Below are 16999 nucleotides of genomic sequence, written 5' to 3'. Positions count from 1 at the left end.
ATTACGCTGTTATTTATAAGCCTCTTTTATCAAGGGTGGTATTTGCATATATTTAAACATTCACACAAAGCAGCTGTATATGCACCAATGTGAAATTCATAAACTTAACCGTGCAATGTTGCAGAAGGCCAACTCCCTTATGTTATAATTGACTCCTGGATAATGGAGCCGTGATTATGTCCGTCACGCCTTGCAAACATTCTGGCAAGTCCAATTTGTCGGATTGCTTTTAATGTGCAAGTTTGCTTGGTGAATTGAAAGTAAATTATCACTGTGGACACAAACATAATTAGCAATTAAGATTCATTTAGAATTGCAGCAGGGATAAATATTGATGTAGCTTGTTCCCATATATGTGCATGTAAATGTTCAGGTTATGATGTATCAAGGAACAAACATTTAAGCAATTCTCAATCGGAAATTGAGGACACGATTTCTAAACTACGTATTTTAATTGAGGTCTTTCGTCATATTGGATTTTTTTTTAATACTACCGTACCAACAAATGGAAACTCATTTTTGTAAGACTATGGCTTAATTCAGATATTGAAACAGCCCATCATCCCTCCAAGGTGAGTAAAACCAGCATGAATTTGGACAGCAGTGTTTTATAAATTTGAATGCAGTGGAACCCACTCTAGGAACATTCGAACAATCAGATCAGGGCCACTGAAGACAATGAGCAACCACCCCACTGCTTAGGAGACACGTTTAATATGGATGGTTTAATTGCAAAATGCGTTTTTAAGTAAAAAAAAACGTGGCACTTATAACTGTTCACATGCATTGTGAAAAGGATGGACGTCATAAGCACTGAACGTATCAGTTTATAAAACATCTTTCATCTTCATTTACGACCCTGAGTCAGTGTTGTAATTCCACATTCCCAAGCTGAGAGTAGGTCTCTCAAAAGGTCAACGACTGTTGACTTCTCACAAAGAGGTACTAATTTTATTCACTCTCGAGGGATGCCGGACTGAATTATTCTCCCCAACCTGGGATGAGATCTCCAGAATTTGAATATTCAAACTTTCAAATTGAGTCACGTGCTATAACCACAGCGCCACCCAGCCGGGTTAATAACACATCCCCCCACATTTGTAAGACGTACCATATTCTCGTAGCAGGGACTTAGCAACAATGAAAAGTGTCCCCAAAAGGCCCCAAAAGGTTGTAACAGTAGGCAAAATGCATATGGACAAAGCGAATTGGATGAATTGCAACTAATATGTGTGGATGTATACTATATAGACGCCACGTGAAGACCAGACCACAACACTTCATCAACATAAGTATTCAGGAGAAGCAAACACCCAATGTATAAAAAAGATAACCTGGCCATTGGCAGATTAGCGGAAGTTTTTTGGCAGCAATGCTGGTGGAGAACAACGTAAGGCTTGTCATGACATTCCCAACAGTACTCATCCTATGGATAAACCAGCCTCTGTTGCCATAGGAATTTGGAATTCCAGCAGCGGCTCAGGATGACAACATAGATAAATGTTGCCCCAAGGTTTGTTTGAGCAGGCAAGACACTTTTGACTTTATTTATACAGGAAATGTAATAGCAAGGGCAGTGTCGAGAACATGTGGAAATATTGACAGTCCCAAGGGCATGAAGAAGCTACAAATTAAATGCCTACCCCATGCCCACCAAAAGAAGAATGGTAAACCTTAACCATCTGGCTTCGTGACATGTATCCTCATTTGATGTCAGAATAGCAACAGCTAAACTTGCTTTTTAATTACTGTATTCTAAATTAAACGCATTAGCTGACCAATTACAATTTTTTTTAAAGATGCATGTCAACATTGCATATCAATCGTGCGACAGGTGTCATGCCTTGTAATGAAGATTTTTCCGGTGGGACTTTGTGAAAAATGTAACATCACATTATGCAGGGAATGGTCTCCACTAGATGACAATACAGAATAACGTCTGAAGTCATGTGAATACACCTCTTGAACAACACTTAGGTGCCCTGAAAAAGAGTGTTCGTCACGTCAAAATCATACCAAAATGTTTATTTAACACACCTGGATTATGCCGAGTTTAGGGACAAATACCATTTTATGATAATTGAAACCATGAACTAACCACACATGAGCATTCGGTTTATTCCAGGGTGGCTGAAGCCCCAGATTCTAACCCAGGATCCTCATTATTGCTGGCAGTCCTTTAACACAATATTAGAGCCGAACCACCCAGACACCTCAACATTGAGTGTAGATCTCATCGAGGTAGTTTCACCATGCAGGCTTAGGGCTTTAAATTTATATAAACCTGTTTTTGTTTTACCCTTGAGTAACATCACGAAAGTGATGTCTACAAGTAAGCCACGTGGTCCAACGACACGAATCATCATCACCACCACCGCAAGCATGGCTTCGCCACCACAATACAAACACTTTGCGAGTGAAGCTAAAAAAAGTCGCCCCCATAAAACACAAATGTGTAACCCATTCTAATGGACTAACTCACACCCTATAGGACAAAACCAAAATTATTGAGTCTTATCATTATGCAATTTATACTCTATGAAACTAAGATCAGTCAATTCAACGGTTCGAGAACATATTGCGCAAGGCAATTAGAAAAAAATCACCCTGAAACAGACTCGCCGAGCGTCAAGAATTTCCAGGAGGCTCCTGCTTGGAACGTCTGGCCAGTTCCTCGAGTTATAGTAACCCTGTGGATAAACCGGCTGATTATATTTTGCTCTTCTCATAAAAAACTCCCTGCTCGAATTGAGCATGTCGCAGTGTTCTTCTCCACCTGTAGCCGAGTCGTTCATTCCAACTTTACATCAACTCATGATTGGACAGATCGTGGGCTGAAATGTGCACGGCAGTTTATAACCCTTTCCCGTTCTGAGATGTCTGCTAATTCGCCACTGAATCTCTAAACGCGCAAGCGGCTAGTGTTGATTTTATTTAGAGGCGCATTGCTGTTATTTTAAAGACATTGTACTCACCGTAGAGAAATGTAGCAACACGACCGCACTATAATAGTTGGCGCCAAACTGTGCCACGCCCTCGCGTATGGTCCTCTTCCGATTCCGCTCTGATAACGTACGTGTACGTCATTGGATCAGAATGGGAAGAACTTAAGACGTACACATACGTCATCGGAATGGAAATGGGTTAATCCAAAACCTTGCGACTGTGAGTAAAGCATTAAAAATAAGGTACCGCCGAGAACGGACTGTTTTGGCTCTACACACGTCTCCTTTATAGGATTGAGCATGCTGGGGTCAGATGAGTTCTAAATGTGGCAGTTGATAAGAATGTTGCGAGATTTTTTGGATCAAGAGGAAAATAAATGAAGAGGTTCTGGGAATGGGCGTGTGTTTACGGCTATGCAGATACAGCGAGTTGTTCAGCGCACAAGTCTGCAGAAACAACCCAACAATATCAGCAGAAAGAGGGAAGACGGGCATGAGGGTGAAAATAGAAGGGGATTGACCACAAGAGATGGGTTTCTCAAGACAGCACGATTTGTTTACCACTTTTGAGCCCGGGGCCTCACCATGTGAATGTGGAATTTCCACCACCAGCTCCAATTCCGTTGAGCAGGGGGACAGGTTTTACTTGACATTGACTTGTAAATAAGAAAACGAATCTGGACTCTGACCTGATTAGAAGACAACGGATAGAATCATCCACACCCACACGAACTATGTCCAAGCACCAAGATGCTTTCTCGATACAAGACTCTAACCTTGACCCACGTAGGTCACTCACTGTCATTATCCTGAACAATGCATCCTATTAGCCCAAATCTTACTGTCAAGCAAGTGAATATGCTCAGAAAGAGAAAGCACGCAATGGTAAGCACTACAGCATGTCATTTACAAATGTTTTAGTTATAGTAAGATGTTGATTTACGAACGAAAATTTTTAAACCAAAAATATTACACCTATCACGGCAACAATATTGTACAGTAAACCTTATTTAAACCGCGGTGATTGTAAATAGTGCAAAGGTACACTGTGACAAGTAAACAAATTGAAATAAAGAATTATTATGGTTTGCAGAAGTGTGCTGGAGTTGCAATGTGAATACAAGTCATCGAAAAACAAGATGTGTGTAATGTTTTCTTTGATACGTTGAGGGTGCAAACTTTTCCAATTATCCAGTGCTGGAAGGTTACTTTTAAAAAGTAATCAGCCTCGGAATACTTAAGATTTTACATATAAAGTAACAAAATTCCACGTGTAATTTCCAAAGTAACTTTATCGAAATTTGATTACTTTTTAGAGCTTTCCAACTTTGGTTGAAAGTGTTTACGGAATTAGCTCTGTCCATCTGTCCCTTAATAGGGGGTGGGCACCAAGACATATTGAAAACCGCATGTCGGAAAGCATTACATAATCCTTGCCTTGCACGTGATTTATCCTAACTTGATCAAAATAAATTCAGGCTGGTTGATCCGAAGCAATAACAACACTATGCGATGAATTTAGCTAATGCGCAAATGCCTGCGTATTATATTTCTGTGGTAAGCAATCGTTCGTGACAAACGTGGAGTCTTCATGACAATACTACGTAGGTTTTTTCCGTGGTTGTGCTGTTTAGATTTACGATGCATTTTCAGGTTGTACCATTCGTTTTTCGGCACGTTGTCCGAAGTTTGTTGCGTGACCTACGTCAGCTTCGTCTGCTGCTGTCCTCCTCACATTAATCCAAGCTGCTGACGAGCCATCATTTCCTCCTTCCATTCGGTCTTGGAAGAAACTTTGAATATTTAACGGTAATCATGTAAAAAAAGTAGTCAAGCAGTGCAAGATACATCGTTTACATTCTGACAATGGTTCAATGAGATAGCATTCCCGGAATCTGGCTTTGGTATCTGGCGACAGGAACACGTGACTTGTGAGCAGAGGTCGCAACCGGGTACCCGATACCCGTACCCTACCCGATACCCGGCTCCCCGTACCCGCCCGGGTACGGGTACCCGTTTGTGACCCTGGTGTGGCCGGGTACGGGTACACCGTGAGTCACTGGTGAGTAACTGTTTGTCACTCATTTCCCAACGTCTTGTCTCTTCTCACAATTCAAGTTCCTAGAATCAACCCACCCACGCCTGCAACATGGCTTCATCCCAGAGGTCGCAATCAGGTACCCGATACCCGTACCCTACCCGTACCCAGGCAGGGTACGGGTAGGGTACGGGTACGGCCGGGTACGGGGCCGGGTACCCGTTTGCGACCCTGGTGCGGCCGGGTACGGGTACAGAATCAAAACCCGTTTGCGACCTCTGCTTGTGAGGCATCACTCCCCAGTAAATTGGTCCCATGGTCCCATGGTAAAGACTCCCTTATTTCGTATGGATCTAAATTTTGAGTAGCAACTCCAAATCGATGTCTAGGTTGTTAATCCGGGCACAGGTTAATCCCACTCGCGCATTTGGAAGAATGCTCGCAGTGGACATAATTTCAGGATGCGTATGATAAACACCGACCATATCTTGGAATCCTCGGCCAAAGCACACGTTTGTTCATGTGCCGCAGCCCAATGAGCAAAGATTTACATTCTGTCGCAGCTGGTACACGTTATTTTCTCAGCTGTTAGGGTATCATCATCATCATTGTTAACTGGAGAGAATGTTTATTTCGTATAGACCCTTTGACAACGGTGAAGTAAAACAACCTCACGCCATCTGGCTGTAAAAGAAAACCCAGTTGGGACCCACAGGCGAGTAATTGTTGCATGTCACAAGTCCGCTTGTCGCCGCTGCACGACTCTCTGTTGTGCTTTGGGATTGTACCGCGAATTGCTCGGCACAATGTCTGACGTTGTCCGACATCGGTTCCTGAAGAAGCTCCAAGAGTGTGGAGCGAAACGTCGGACATCGTCCCGAACAACAACAACAACACTCGGCACAACACGAAAACGGATCGTGTATCGCTGGTTATAAGTACGTGCAGCTTCAGAAAATTGTGCGTAGCGGAAACACGATTAAACGTGCAAGACACGGGAGCCAAGGTTAATGGTCATTAATCGATACACCAATGATAGGAAAAGTGTTCATCAGTTATTTCTTTGCTTTTCACACATATGCACGAGTATGATTTGTTTTGCCTCTTACCCTACTGTCACATGACTTGAAATGTCTTCACACGTTTTAATGGTCAACAGATAAGATGTTGCATATATACATGAATATGGTATCTCAATGGGCTCGCACATGATTAAATGAAGGGCTGACTGAACTTGATTTAACGACTGAATGATACATAGCCTTGTAGGTCAATACCTTGATAAGCAGATTAGGCTTTTCACACAGTCTCTGAAGCGAACTTCATGTACCAACAAGACTGCGTTTACCATCGGACGCCAAGTCAGCAGGCGAAAACCCATCTTTTTGTTAGAAGCAGTCAAGACGCTAATCCTGAATAAAGTAGCCTCGTGTTGCCAGGGCTTAAGGGTGGGTTGATTTCGAGGGCCAGTTGCGGTCAGGGTGGGTGTGGAACAGAAGGTGGGGGGGGGGGGTCCACAGGTGGGAGGTGTAGGGGAGCTGGGAGGGACCCAGGAGAAAATCTTTCAGAGTTCGGAATGTGACTTTCCCCGCAGCGAGAGTAGGAAGTTGATAAAGTCAGCCTCCTGCAAGGAGAGACGAGAGAATCAAATCAGACGTCGGGTTACAATACGACACATGCCTTGCAATACTGCCGTGGGTATGCACTGGTCAGAAGGCATTTCAGTTTTAAGTCAAGATGTCAACGCTGTCTGTCTCGCTGGTCAAACGAGCGTGGCGCAGTGTTCATCTCTCTCGGTGGCCCCACGGCAGTGCTGAAAATCCCACATTCTTGTGGTGGGGGCCAGTAGCTGTGTTGTACAACCAATACTACCTTCCCACAAAGCGGCCATCATTGAATTCCAAATTCCAATAAGTACAAAGATGTGGTCGTTTAAAATGCGCTGCCATGTATAAATACAACATTTCTCAATACTCTAAATTTGATCAAAACTTTTATTTAGACTGGAGGAATCCGATGAACGAAATGAAAGTCTTTTTCACAGATGCACAGTTTGTCTTTATTTGGATGTACTGGCTAAAATCACCCGCAATAAACCTGCCAGATAGATGTCAACATCTGAGGAGATTTAAACATGTTTATTACTTAGATGGCAGACAGTCTGGGCGACTGATGTGTTACAGGCTTGAGCTGTGAGGTAGATAGATTGGCAGTATAATCGATTCTTTTATCTGTCTGTGCAGAGTTTGCCTCAAGAAAAATAAACACTCAATCAAGGAAACACTCAATCTGGATAAAGTTGAAAACCAGTGAGGATTTCCTGGATAAAATAAATAGCACTGTTATGACAAAGTACACTTTGATAACTGTTTTTTTTACCCTTTTATCTGGCAACAAAACTGACACCTTTTTTACAAGGAGTCATGCTTGCATTGACCACAATACCTGCGGTCGGAATGCAAACAAAAAACACAACTCTGATAATGTATGCACTGTCATTGAAATTGATTGGTCCACACCCGAGACAGCTTTTCTTAGAGCCTAGTCTCACATGGTGTTGGACCAGATGACCCCAAAAGGCGCACTAAAAAAAAATGGTGTCAGTTTTGTTGCCAGATAAAAGGGTAAAAAAACAATTATCATATTTTTCTACTGGCAAAGGAGGTTCCAATAAAGTAAACTGTTGGACCAGATGACCCCAAAAGGCGCACTAAAAAAAAATGGTGTCAGTTTTGTTGCCAGATAAAAGGGTAAAAAAACAATTATCATATTTTTCTACTGGCAAAGGAGGTTCCAATAAAGTAAACTTTAATATTATTTTCCATGATATATTCATTTGTTGCGTTTTTAAAAATTAAGTTGAATTGAAAACTGAATTTATAATGTTTAACACGTAGGCTTTCGCGACCAATATCATCCATAACAGATTTTTCTGGGTTAGATCGCGTAAATATATAAATGTGTCGTTGAACGCGTTTGGCACGTTCTGTTTACGTGACAAACCTTCCTAATCGGCTGTGTGCGGCGTGTTTAACGACACCTTTTTATATTTACGCGATCCAACCCAAAAAAAAACTCTGCATTATGAATTCATATTACCTTTTAAAATCACAGTTGCAAAGTAGAGACATTATACAGGCAGCTCTGCAAGCCTCCACTCACCTGTCTCCCGCCGGTGTACGGCCCCACAAACTTCCCGTATGTGTAGTGGTTCATGGTGGGGTAGCCCCTCACGCCCTCTTGACTGCACAGCTCGTTATTGTCCTGCTTTGTGCAGTCCACAGCTGCCAGGGCCACCTGGGAAACAAATATAGGGCAGAGGTCGCAACCGGGTACCCGATGCCCGTACCCTACCCGATACCCGGCTACCTGTACCCAGCCGGGTACGGGTACGGGTACCCGTTTGCGACCCTGGTGCGGCCGGGTACGGGTAAGGAATCAAAACCCGTTTGCGACCTCTGATACAGGATGCTTCAAAAAAATGTTCACACTTCTGAGAATTTGCAACAACGCCACAAGAAATATGCTGCCTCCGGGGCTCTGGAGACCACCTGGAGAAGATTCCAGGCACGTGTTGACAATGATGGCGAACAAGTTATTATGAAGTGGAGACTGACTTCTTGAAGCTATTAACATTCATTTGTTATCAAGTCACAGGATATTTTCCGTTCTTTTTCCATAGTCCCATGTAACTGTTACAACATTTTTTAAGCACCCTGTGTGTGTCTGTTGACAGATTTGTACAATAGTCACCCGACGTCTCTTTCATGTTTCGGTAATTTAATTGTATTGTAATTCTTGACTGAAAGCTTTCAATCTTCAGGAAGACGACCGCTTGTGTTGCGATCGAAACGTCGTAGTTTTTTGTTATTTTCTTTGAACCTATCTACATGACTTTACCGAAAGACCCAAGAATATTTATTGTAATTGTAATATGATCCGTCAAAACATAATCTGGCCAAGCCGACTCATACTGCAGGGACTTTAACACCGATTCATGTGCCACAGTTTCATTTGCTCCGCTTTCTATATGCTCCACTTGTATTTAACTCACTCTGTCTGTTGTTGTCATCGTTGACGTATCCTCAAATCTTGAAACTCAAGTTTAACCCACTTCCCAATGTGGTATCGACTGCAAACTTGGTATACTTATGTCATACTAATGACAATATTATATTCTATATATAAAAAAATATATATTTTTAAACATTCATTTTTATATGTTATGTTTCGGCTTGGGTCTAATTGTCCACGCTCAACTGACGTTGGCTGTAAATTACCACGGTCCCCTTACGTTATGGCAAGCCACGGGGCCACTTCCTGGAGTTCTGCCATTACTCGTACGGTACATTTCATTAAAGCGTGTTTAAAAAAAAGTATTTTTTAATATTACTTATCTATACTTTATTTGCTTTTGCCGTCTTGATGACACAGGTCACTCGTGAAAATGAGATTCAACCTGGTCTCTTGAGTTTTCATCTGGTTAAACTAAATAAACTTGAAACAGCGCTTCAGGGATGTGGGATTTACACCACTGCCTTGGCGCCATCGAAAGCACGAGGTGTCCACAAGTAATAAAAATACAATAGCAATCTGCACGCTGGCTTTTTGACAAAATCGGGTTTTTAATCAGACAGTATCTCCCCCTGATGAGCAATAAGTTATTGCTCATAAATCAGACAGTTTCTCCCCCTGATGAGCAATAAGTCATTGCTCATCACCATTTGTGGCCCTGAGACAGTGGAGGAAATTCCACATTTCCATCGCAGGGGACGAGTTACTGGATAGCACAACCACTGATGATCAGGATTATAAGCCCAGATTGGAAGATGAACTCACAACTCTATGATTGCGAGAAGCATGTGATACAAATACCTCTCAACCCAAACGGTTTACCCTGTATTCTTGACCAGGACATTGAGTTTTCAGGTTCATACAGCGTACAGCCGTTTCAATACGGGCTTTGTAGGATGAATGTTGAAATGTATAAGGGGCACGGGGTGACCAATCAGGTCTGAATTGGTCTGTAATAAGGTAGGCACTGACAAGGGGCGACAGGTTTTGTGATACAGACTAGTTCCTTTGAGAACCTGGATTAAACTTGGGTGCCTAACACCAGTGAGCAGGATAATGGTTCTGTATATCACGAGACAACTCAGCTAGCCCTGTTGATCATTTAGCAGCTGCTCAAAAATAAGCTAGAAGCTCAATTAGTCAATGGTATGGTCTGAGTTAAGTGAACTGATAATCCAAGACAAAGTACCATTTTACAACTCATTTGACTTTGCCCGATCAAGGTTTATAAAGCAGAGGCGCATAAAGTGACCCATTCACTCATCCGCAGAGCTTAAGGGTTCTGTAAAAAGGCAGTGGCTCCGGTTACACAGTTTATATGCCCTTTTCTGTGCATAGTGCTTAGAAAGAATGAGACGCTCACGGTAAAAATGAATCAACAGGAAGGAAGTGGCCATGGTAAACACTCACGTACCTTATGGTCGTCTTTGAGTTGTGCGGCTGCAGCAGTGAAGTGTGGCTTGGCCTGTTTGCAGTGGAAGCACCCTGAAAACAAGAGTCCAGTGGTAATTCAAGGCCTGGATCCAGAATGACATCTCGAAGATTCTTAGAAGCTTCATTGATAAACGACCACAGCACAGCCAGTTTCAAGAATGACCCAACTATACGTGTGTTTCTCAGAAAGTAAAACGAAGGCAGGATTTTGATGCTTCAATTTAAATATATAAAGCTAAAAGTGAGAGGAAGGCACTATTTGCATTGTTACTATTCAATGTTATTACAAATATGCATGAATTGAAGGCGCTGCATAGCAATAGGAAGAGGCTGGAATATATACAACGTACATAAACCACCGATGCAGAGACCGACCCTCGGCATGAGAAAATGGAATCTGCATCATTGATTCAGGGCCAACCATCGGCGTTCGGCGTCACCAAAATTTCTGAACTTGAGCAAAGGAGACATTTGGCTGTGGGGCTACGATTCGGTACGCTTTGCGATGGCCGCGTAGCGCAGCACCGCGGCAACGACAGCGCACCGTGGCAACGGCAGCGCCGGCTACCCGGCGTCCCCACCAGACGGAGGAGGAGCGACTCACAGGGGGCGTAGAACATGAGCAGGGCGTGACGCTTCTTCTTGAGGAAGTCGCGGAAGGTGGCCACCGATAAGTGAGCCACGTCGTTCTCCTGCTCGTCCCACGGCACCTCTGGAGGGGGTGGGGGCTGGGGGCTGCCGGGGGGGCACGGAAACAAACCGCCGCAGCTCATTACAAGGCGAGACCCGCCGGGCCCGCAGTGATACGTTTTTAAATGGTGTGCAGGTGTTGTCTCGCATAGACGAAATTAAACAAAGGGCCTAACTTGATAATGGTGATTATAAAGTGCTACTCCAAAACAAGTGATGTTATCGCCTGACCTCAGCTATGTAGCGTTTAAAAATTAATAGTTTATCTAAGAGAAAAACTGTTTGTGTCAATTTAAAACGGTGAAGGTCAATGTTGTGCGGTATCTAACTAGAAGTCAGTAAACCTGGCTGCCCTCTCTCTCTGCTGCTGTGAAGAAAAGTATCGACTAAAACATTAACCAACTGTGTTTGTTTTAATTAAAAGGCAGCGTGAGCAATAGAGGCAAGGATTTATGTGTATATGCGTGTATATACCGCTATCCATACATCTTAATATTTTATTGATCTGGGTTAATTTACCCGAACAAATGCCTTAATCTGCCCAGGCGACACTGTGGTGAGAGCACATGGCTCACCGTGGAAAAGTCGTGGGTTCAAATTTTATTTAGTAAAAATTTTCTCTGGGGTTGATATAGATAATATAGAAACACGCAGTAGCGTATATTGTCGAGTAAATCATGTAATTTCCTGTGAAGAGACTCCCCTCGACCGTAGTAATGAGGGCCACTAACACAGACAAGCGTTGCACGACACTCGTTTGTGTAGTGGAACACTTTTGACTTTTCACCTATTTTAAGCATGTTCTCATAAGTTATTGTCAAACGCACACACGACGCACACATGGCAGGTGCCTGTCAGTACGTATGCATGTAGTTGAACTTCTGTCGCACCATACGTAGTCAACCGTCCCAATCGGAGGTGCGGGGAAGGACAACAAACTAAACATAAAAAAGCAGTTCTAAAGAAATTAGTTTTCAATCTCGATTTAAAAGTGCATAGCTCCAGTGGTGACTGACTTTGTTCGACGGCGAGGCAAAAGCCGCTGCGAGGATGACCAGAGATCGCATGATGGTTTATGCTTCTTGACAAGATCGGCAAGATTTTGATTTAAAGCTTTCATGACTGCAGGGATTCATCTTCTTGGTTCTTTCGGTAAAGTCACGTAGAAGGGAAATAATAAAATAATAAAAATAAAACTTAATAAAATAATTCTCACGACGTTTCGGCCACAACGCAAACAGGTCTGTCGAGAAGACAGCGTCTGAATGACACACCCCAGGCTTGGAGCGTCTATTTAAGCTGGGATGGAGGGGGAAGGGCGCCTTGACAAGATAATTTGCATATGAAGAGGAATTTTAGCATATTTATGGGAAATGCAGATATGCGATTCGTACTACTTGTGAAAAATGCGTAGGAGGTTTGGCGGGGGGTTTAAAGTCATATTATGCCCGTGCATTATGAAGGATTAGCAGCATCAAAGGGAGGGGATAGGGGGAAGCATTAATAAAGGGAAGATCAGCGAGGTACTGTGATTCATCGGTGGCATACACACTCGCGAATCCAAGAGAGGATCTTGTCCTTGGATCGCAGGTCAGACACGGTGTATTTCTCCTCCCCGTCCTGGAAGAACTTCGTCGTGGGAAAGCCCTTGATGGAGAAGCGCTCGGCAAGGGCTCGGTGTATGGTGGCATCAACAGCTGCCAAGACCCCAGGGCTCTGTGACACACAAGGCATAGATGCACCGTATAGCCTTAACAGACTGTTGGGGCAAGTGCTGTTAGCGAGCACCTATGAAGGCCGGCACGGCACACGAGGGGGTGGGTGGCTAGCACCGTGCCAGGTCGCCTTTGTCTCTCTAGTGGTGAATTTTACACATCGCACCAGGTACTGTACTTATTTGAGGCTGAGTCGACCTCGCGGAGGCCCAGGATCTGCTTAAATAATCGTCACCGGTGTTGGGTATAAGCGGTACACGAACTCGGGAAACCGGGTTCATAGCGCAGCCTACCACTCCCCACTTTGACAAGCAAGCAAAGACACACACAATAAATACATGAATGCCCACTTACAAACTGTAGGGACAAGTTCTATTACTGAGTGCACCTATTCAGGTTGGCAGAGTAGCACTACACTGGACCACCAATGTCTCCCCAGTGCTGATGTATGTTGAACTTCTTTCGCACCATACGTAGTACATACACTGCACCAGTTACCGACCAGGACAGGTTTAAAAACACCTGATCATGTGCAACGGATGATGTTCATCCCAGTTGGGAATCAAACCCAAGTTGCTGGGATTATACCATAATGGTCTAACCATGGCACTACGTGAACACACACAGCAATATGCATGTGAAATTGTCTGCAGTGCTTACACACGTATCTTATGGTCATCGAAACACGTGAGCTGCATAATGAAGAGCTTTTTTTCTGACACCCATACAATTTAAGTAACTGCTTGAAGCTTGTGAATGGCCCAGTGAGGTTTGCGGCTTCCGATCCACTAGAGGGCACTGTAAAGAAGCTTTACTGCTATTTGCCTTTAGCTCTGCGGCCTCAAGAAAAGTCATCCAGTAGCTAAAGATGCACGCTATGGTTCGCGTTAAACTCAATGGTGTCCAGTGAAGGTCAAGAGGCCAACTGTATGTCTCTTAAAACCTGTCCATTTGTAAACTTTCTTAAAATCTTCGCAGTTTTCTTTGGACCCCAGTGTACAGTATAATTTTCAGCTCCAAGTCCATTTCTCTCTCATCTCTCTTAATCTGCTCTGCAGAAGGTCCTTTGACTGCTGCGATAGCCTATTACTTTTGTTTCTGTTGCAAGGCGTGACGATTATGGCTATCGATGGTCATGCACCGCTGTCAATGCAGTTCCTCAACATTTGTGCAAATCTACACAAAGCAGCGCATCAAGTGACACTTCCATGGCGCTGTACATTCATACAGAAGCAGCCGCGCATTCATTCATTCGCCATTCACTCGCGTCATTCTTTAATCTTATTTTTTTTACTTTCTAGTTTAGCACAGAAGAGACACTGCATTGCAGCATTAACATCCTCACGTTTTCCTCTTCGTTGAGAATCTTCGCAGCCTCGTCGTAGTCTGGCTTCAGCTTTTTGCAGTGCCCGCACCCTGCGTTGCACATCGTCCAGTTAGGATTAGACGGCTGGCAGCATTAAGAATAAACAAAAAAACGAACGCACAAAAACAACCGTCACATTTAATTTGTTTTGCCCATTAATTTGGCATCGTCCAGCTCTGAGGATTACCAATTTTGGTCAGGCTGCCATTCAGCGAACACTCATTGCAGGTGTGCTGCTTCATGTCGATAAGAGGATTATTGAAGACATTCAACAGAGGTTCCGTGACGTCATCTTCCATGAAATACCCTCAGGCGCATTGTGATGTTACACCGTTGGCTGTGACATTTGCCAACGGGAAATTGTTTCATAACCCCAAGTGGATAATGGGACAAAAAAAAAAACATCAAATTGGGCTGATAAGCTAAATTAAGTTTTACTTCACGTGCGCTTTGACGGAAGAGTGCATCTCTATTGGTCCGTCTTGCGTCTCATTATCGCTTGCACTTTAAGGCAGTAAGTAGTGGGTCTTTGAATAACCAAACAGTGTCGCCAGATTTTGTTTGTATAGAATGGGGTCACATCCTCTATACAAGAAAAATCACCGTTGATTCCCTACCAAAGTGGAACTCGTTTTATCAACCCAGGAGGGTTGACTCTGGACCAGGATTTGAACTCGCTATCCTTCCCCATTGTACGTCAAGCACTCAAAGCACGGTGACATCACTTTAAAGTCACCATCAAATAATGCATCAGCTTGACTGGTCAGCACAGTTAGTGCGACACGGAGTAAAACCAAAATTATTGCTACAGGTGACTTACAGGGGGCGTAGAACATCACCAAAACATTGGGGTGCTTGTCCACAAAATCCTGGAAGTCTTCGTCCGTCAGATGAAACACAGCAGAGTCTGTCTCACTCCACACCACCTCAGGAACAGTGGGCTTGGGCGATTCAGGGCTGTAGGGGGGTGTACACGTGCACAAGCGTGTGTACACAGACGCGCAAAGATCCTCCGCTTAGTCTCGCACTCTCTACAGTGCACGTACAATCGCTTGCCTTGGTCTCCCCATTGCTGCCACACACGTGCGCACACGCGCAAAAATGCTGCAGGCTTTCCAAGCAACTAGATTTGGCATCAAAGACTAACCTTTTATAGTTCAAACACATTCCGCAGTGTTGCTGTAGTCAAATTCGACTGGAAATGGCTTTTATTTATAACGATGAAATGCTATAAATATGCTACAGCAGTCAAAATAAGTAAAAAACATTTCAACTCCAAACACAAATATGAACCACATAAAACACATGAGGCACTATATATTGAACTTACTTTTTTAGCCATTCAATAATATCTTTGGCCTGAGCTCCGTAACTTTGGTAGTTGAATCGGAATTTTCCTTTCCTGGAAGAAACAAGAGCAAATGGCAAAACAAAAAACTTTAGAAATGAGTACCGCGTAAAAGTTTTGCCTGCATTGCAAAATAAAAACAAGCGCGAGATCGGCACTCGACGTAGAGACGTCTGTGCACAAAAAACAGGGACAGCAAACGCGTTTTAAACGGTTGCATTTTTGCACGCACGATCAAATGTAAATATCTCCGTAATTTATATAGGCATGCATACATATATATACAGTATCTACACACCCTTGTGCATGCCTTATTATATGCAGTGAAAAAAAAGTCTAATTGTCTCTGCTTAAATTCTGATTAGCACGGGGTGCAGTGGCCGTCAGTGGTAGGAAATTCCACATTCCTATGGCAGGAGCCACCATCGCGGAGTTCTCCATAAAGCAGGAATTACTTATCAACCCTGAAGGCATAACGGGCTGCTGAATCGATACTCAACTGAAATTTTAACTCACATTATGCATCGAGTGCTCTGACAGTGAGGCTATATTTGCAACAACAAAAAATAAGTCAACAATAAAACAATGCAAGACTTTGAAGGTTAATGCACCCTTCAAATGGGAATGTGAGATGCCATCTCATCTGCGCTTTATTTCTAGAAACACTGTCATAGTTGCAGGCCTCAAAGATCGCCGGACACGCATTGCGGTCACTGAAATCGCCCTCCCACCAAGCAGGTGCCCAGTACCCGAAGCACAACTCAGTCAAATGGCATGGTTGCAATTCAGTTTGGTCACGACTTCAGTGCCAAATCTGGGGTGGCACTGCACTGAACAATTAGTCAGACCTCAGTGGCTCAGGGAGCTCATAATGGCTGTAACAGATCAATGAGCTGGCACCACTGGGATCCATCCAGGGTTCATTCCTGCATTTCAACCATCCTAAAAATACAATGCAATTTGGATTCATATAGCATCTAAAATGTGACCGCATCTTAAAACACTATACAGTACCGGTGGGCACATTTATTTTACAGAGAGGGCCATTCAGTCATACACAGAGGGGGAAAATAGGTCTTGGGCCTGCACCTAATCTAATTTTATATTTATAGAGCGCTCCTTCACTCAAGGTACTTATAACACAGTTTCAAAAATGGTGACAGAATGGAACGATTGAGATGGCAGGAAGTTAGGGGCATGAATGACTGGGCTGACGGGAGTTCAAGAGTATGGGGTGAGCACAAGTGATCGGAAATGAACGGGTAATGAACAAATAAAGTGTTGTTGTATTCTTGGCTTTCAAATACAGCAAGTTTGATGGTCTCAGCACATTGGCAAGACTACAGGAAAAAAAAACCCAAAATGTAAAATAATTTCTTCAAACATTGA

General features: G+C 43.4%; 1 protein-coding gene across 1 annotated transcript in view; it reads right to left on the bottom strand.

Moving 5' to 3' along the window:
* Positions 1–2010: 2010 nt before the first annotated feature.
* PDIA5 (protein disulfide isomerase family A member 5) overlaps positions 2011–16999 on the bottom strand; it is a 45232-nt gene continuing 30243 nt past the window's right edge. Inside the window, exons 10-17 of the mRNA XM_078860590.1 lie at positions 15593–15664; positions 15083–15219; positions 14242–14312; positions 12734–12897; positions 11096–11226; positions 10472–10542; positions 8146–8280; positions 2011–6607 (exon numbers count right to left, since the gene is read on the bottom strand). Of these exons, the coding sequence (XP_078716716.1) occupies positions 6548–6607; positions 8146–8280; positions 10472–10542; positions 11096–11226; positions 12734–12897; positions 14242–14312; positions 15083–15219; positions 15593–15664 (841 nt within the window). The 3' untranslated portion in view covers positions 2011–6547. The remainder of the gene's footprint in view (positions 6608–8145; positions 8281–10471; positions 10543–11095; positions 11227–12733; positions 12898–14241; positions 14313–15082; positions 15220–15592; positions 15665–16999) is intronic.

This window comes from Lampetra fluviatilis, chromosome 10 (genome assembly GCF_964198595.1).
Source record: "Lampetra fluviatilis chromosome 10, kcLamFluv1.1, whole genome shotgun sequence".
Taxonomy (NCBI): domain Eukaryota; kingdom Metazoa; phylum Chordata; class Hyperoartia; order Petromyzontiformes; family Petromyzontidae; genus Lampetra; species Lampetra fluviatilis.
This window is presented reverse-complemented; position numbering and strand designations above follow the sequence as displayed.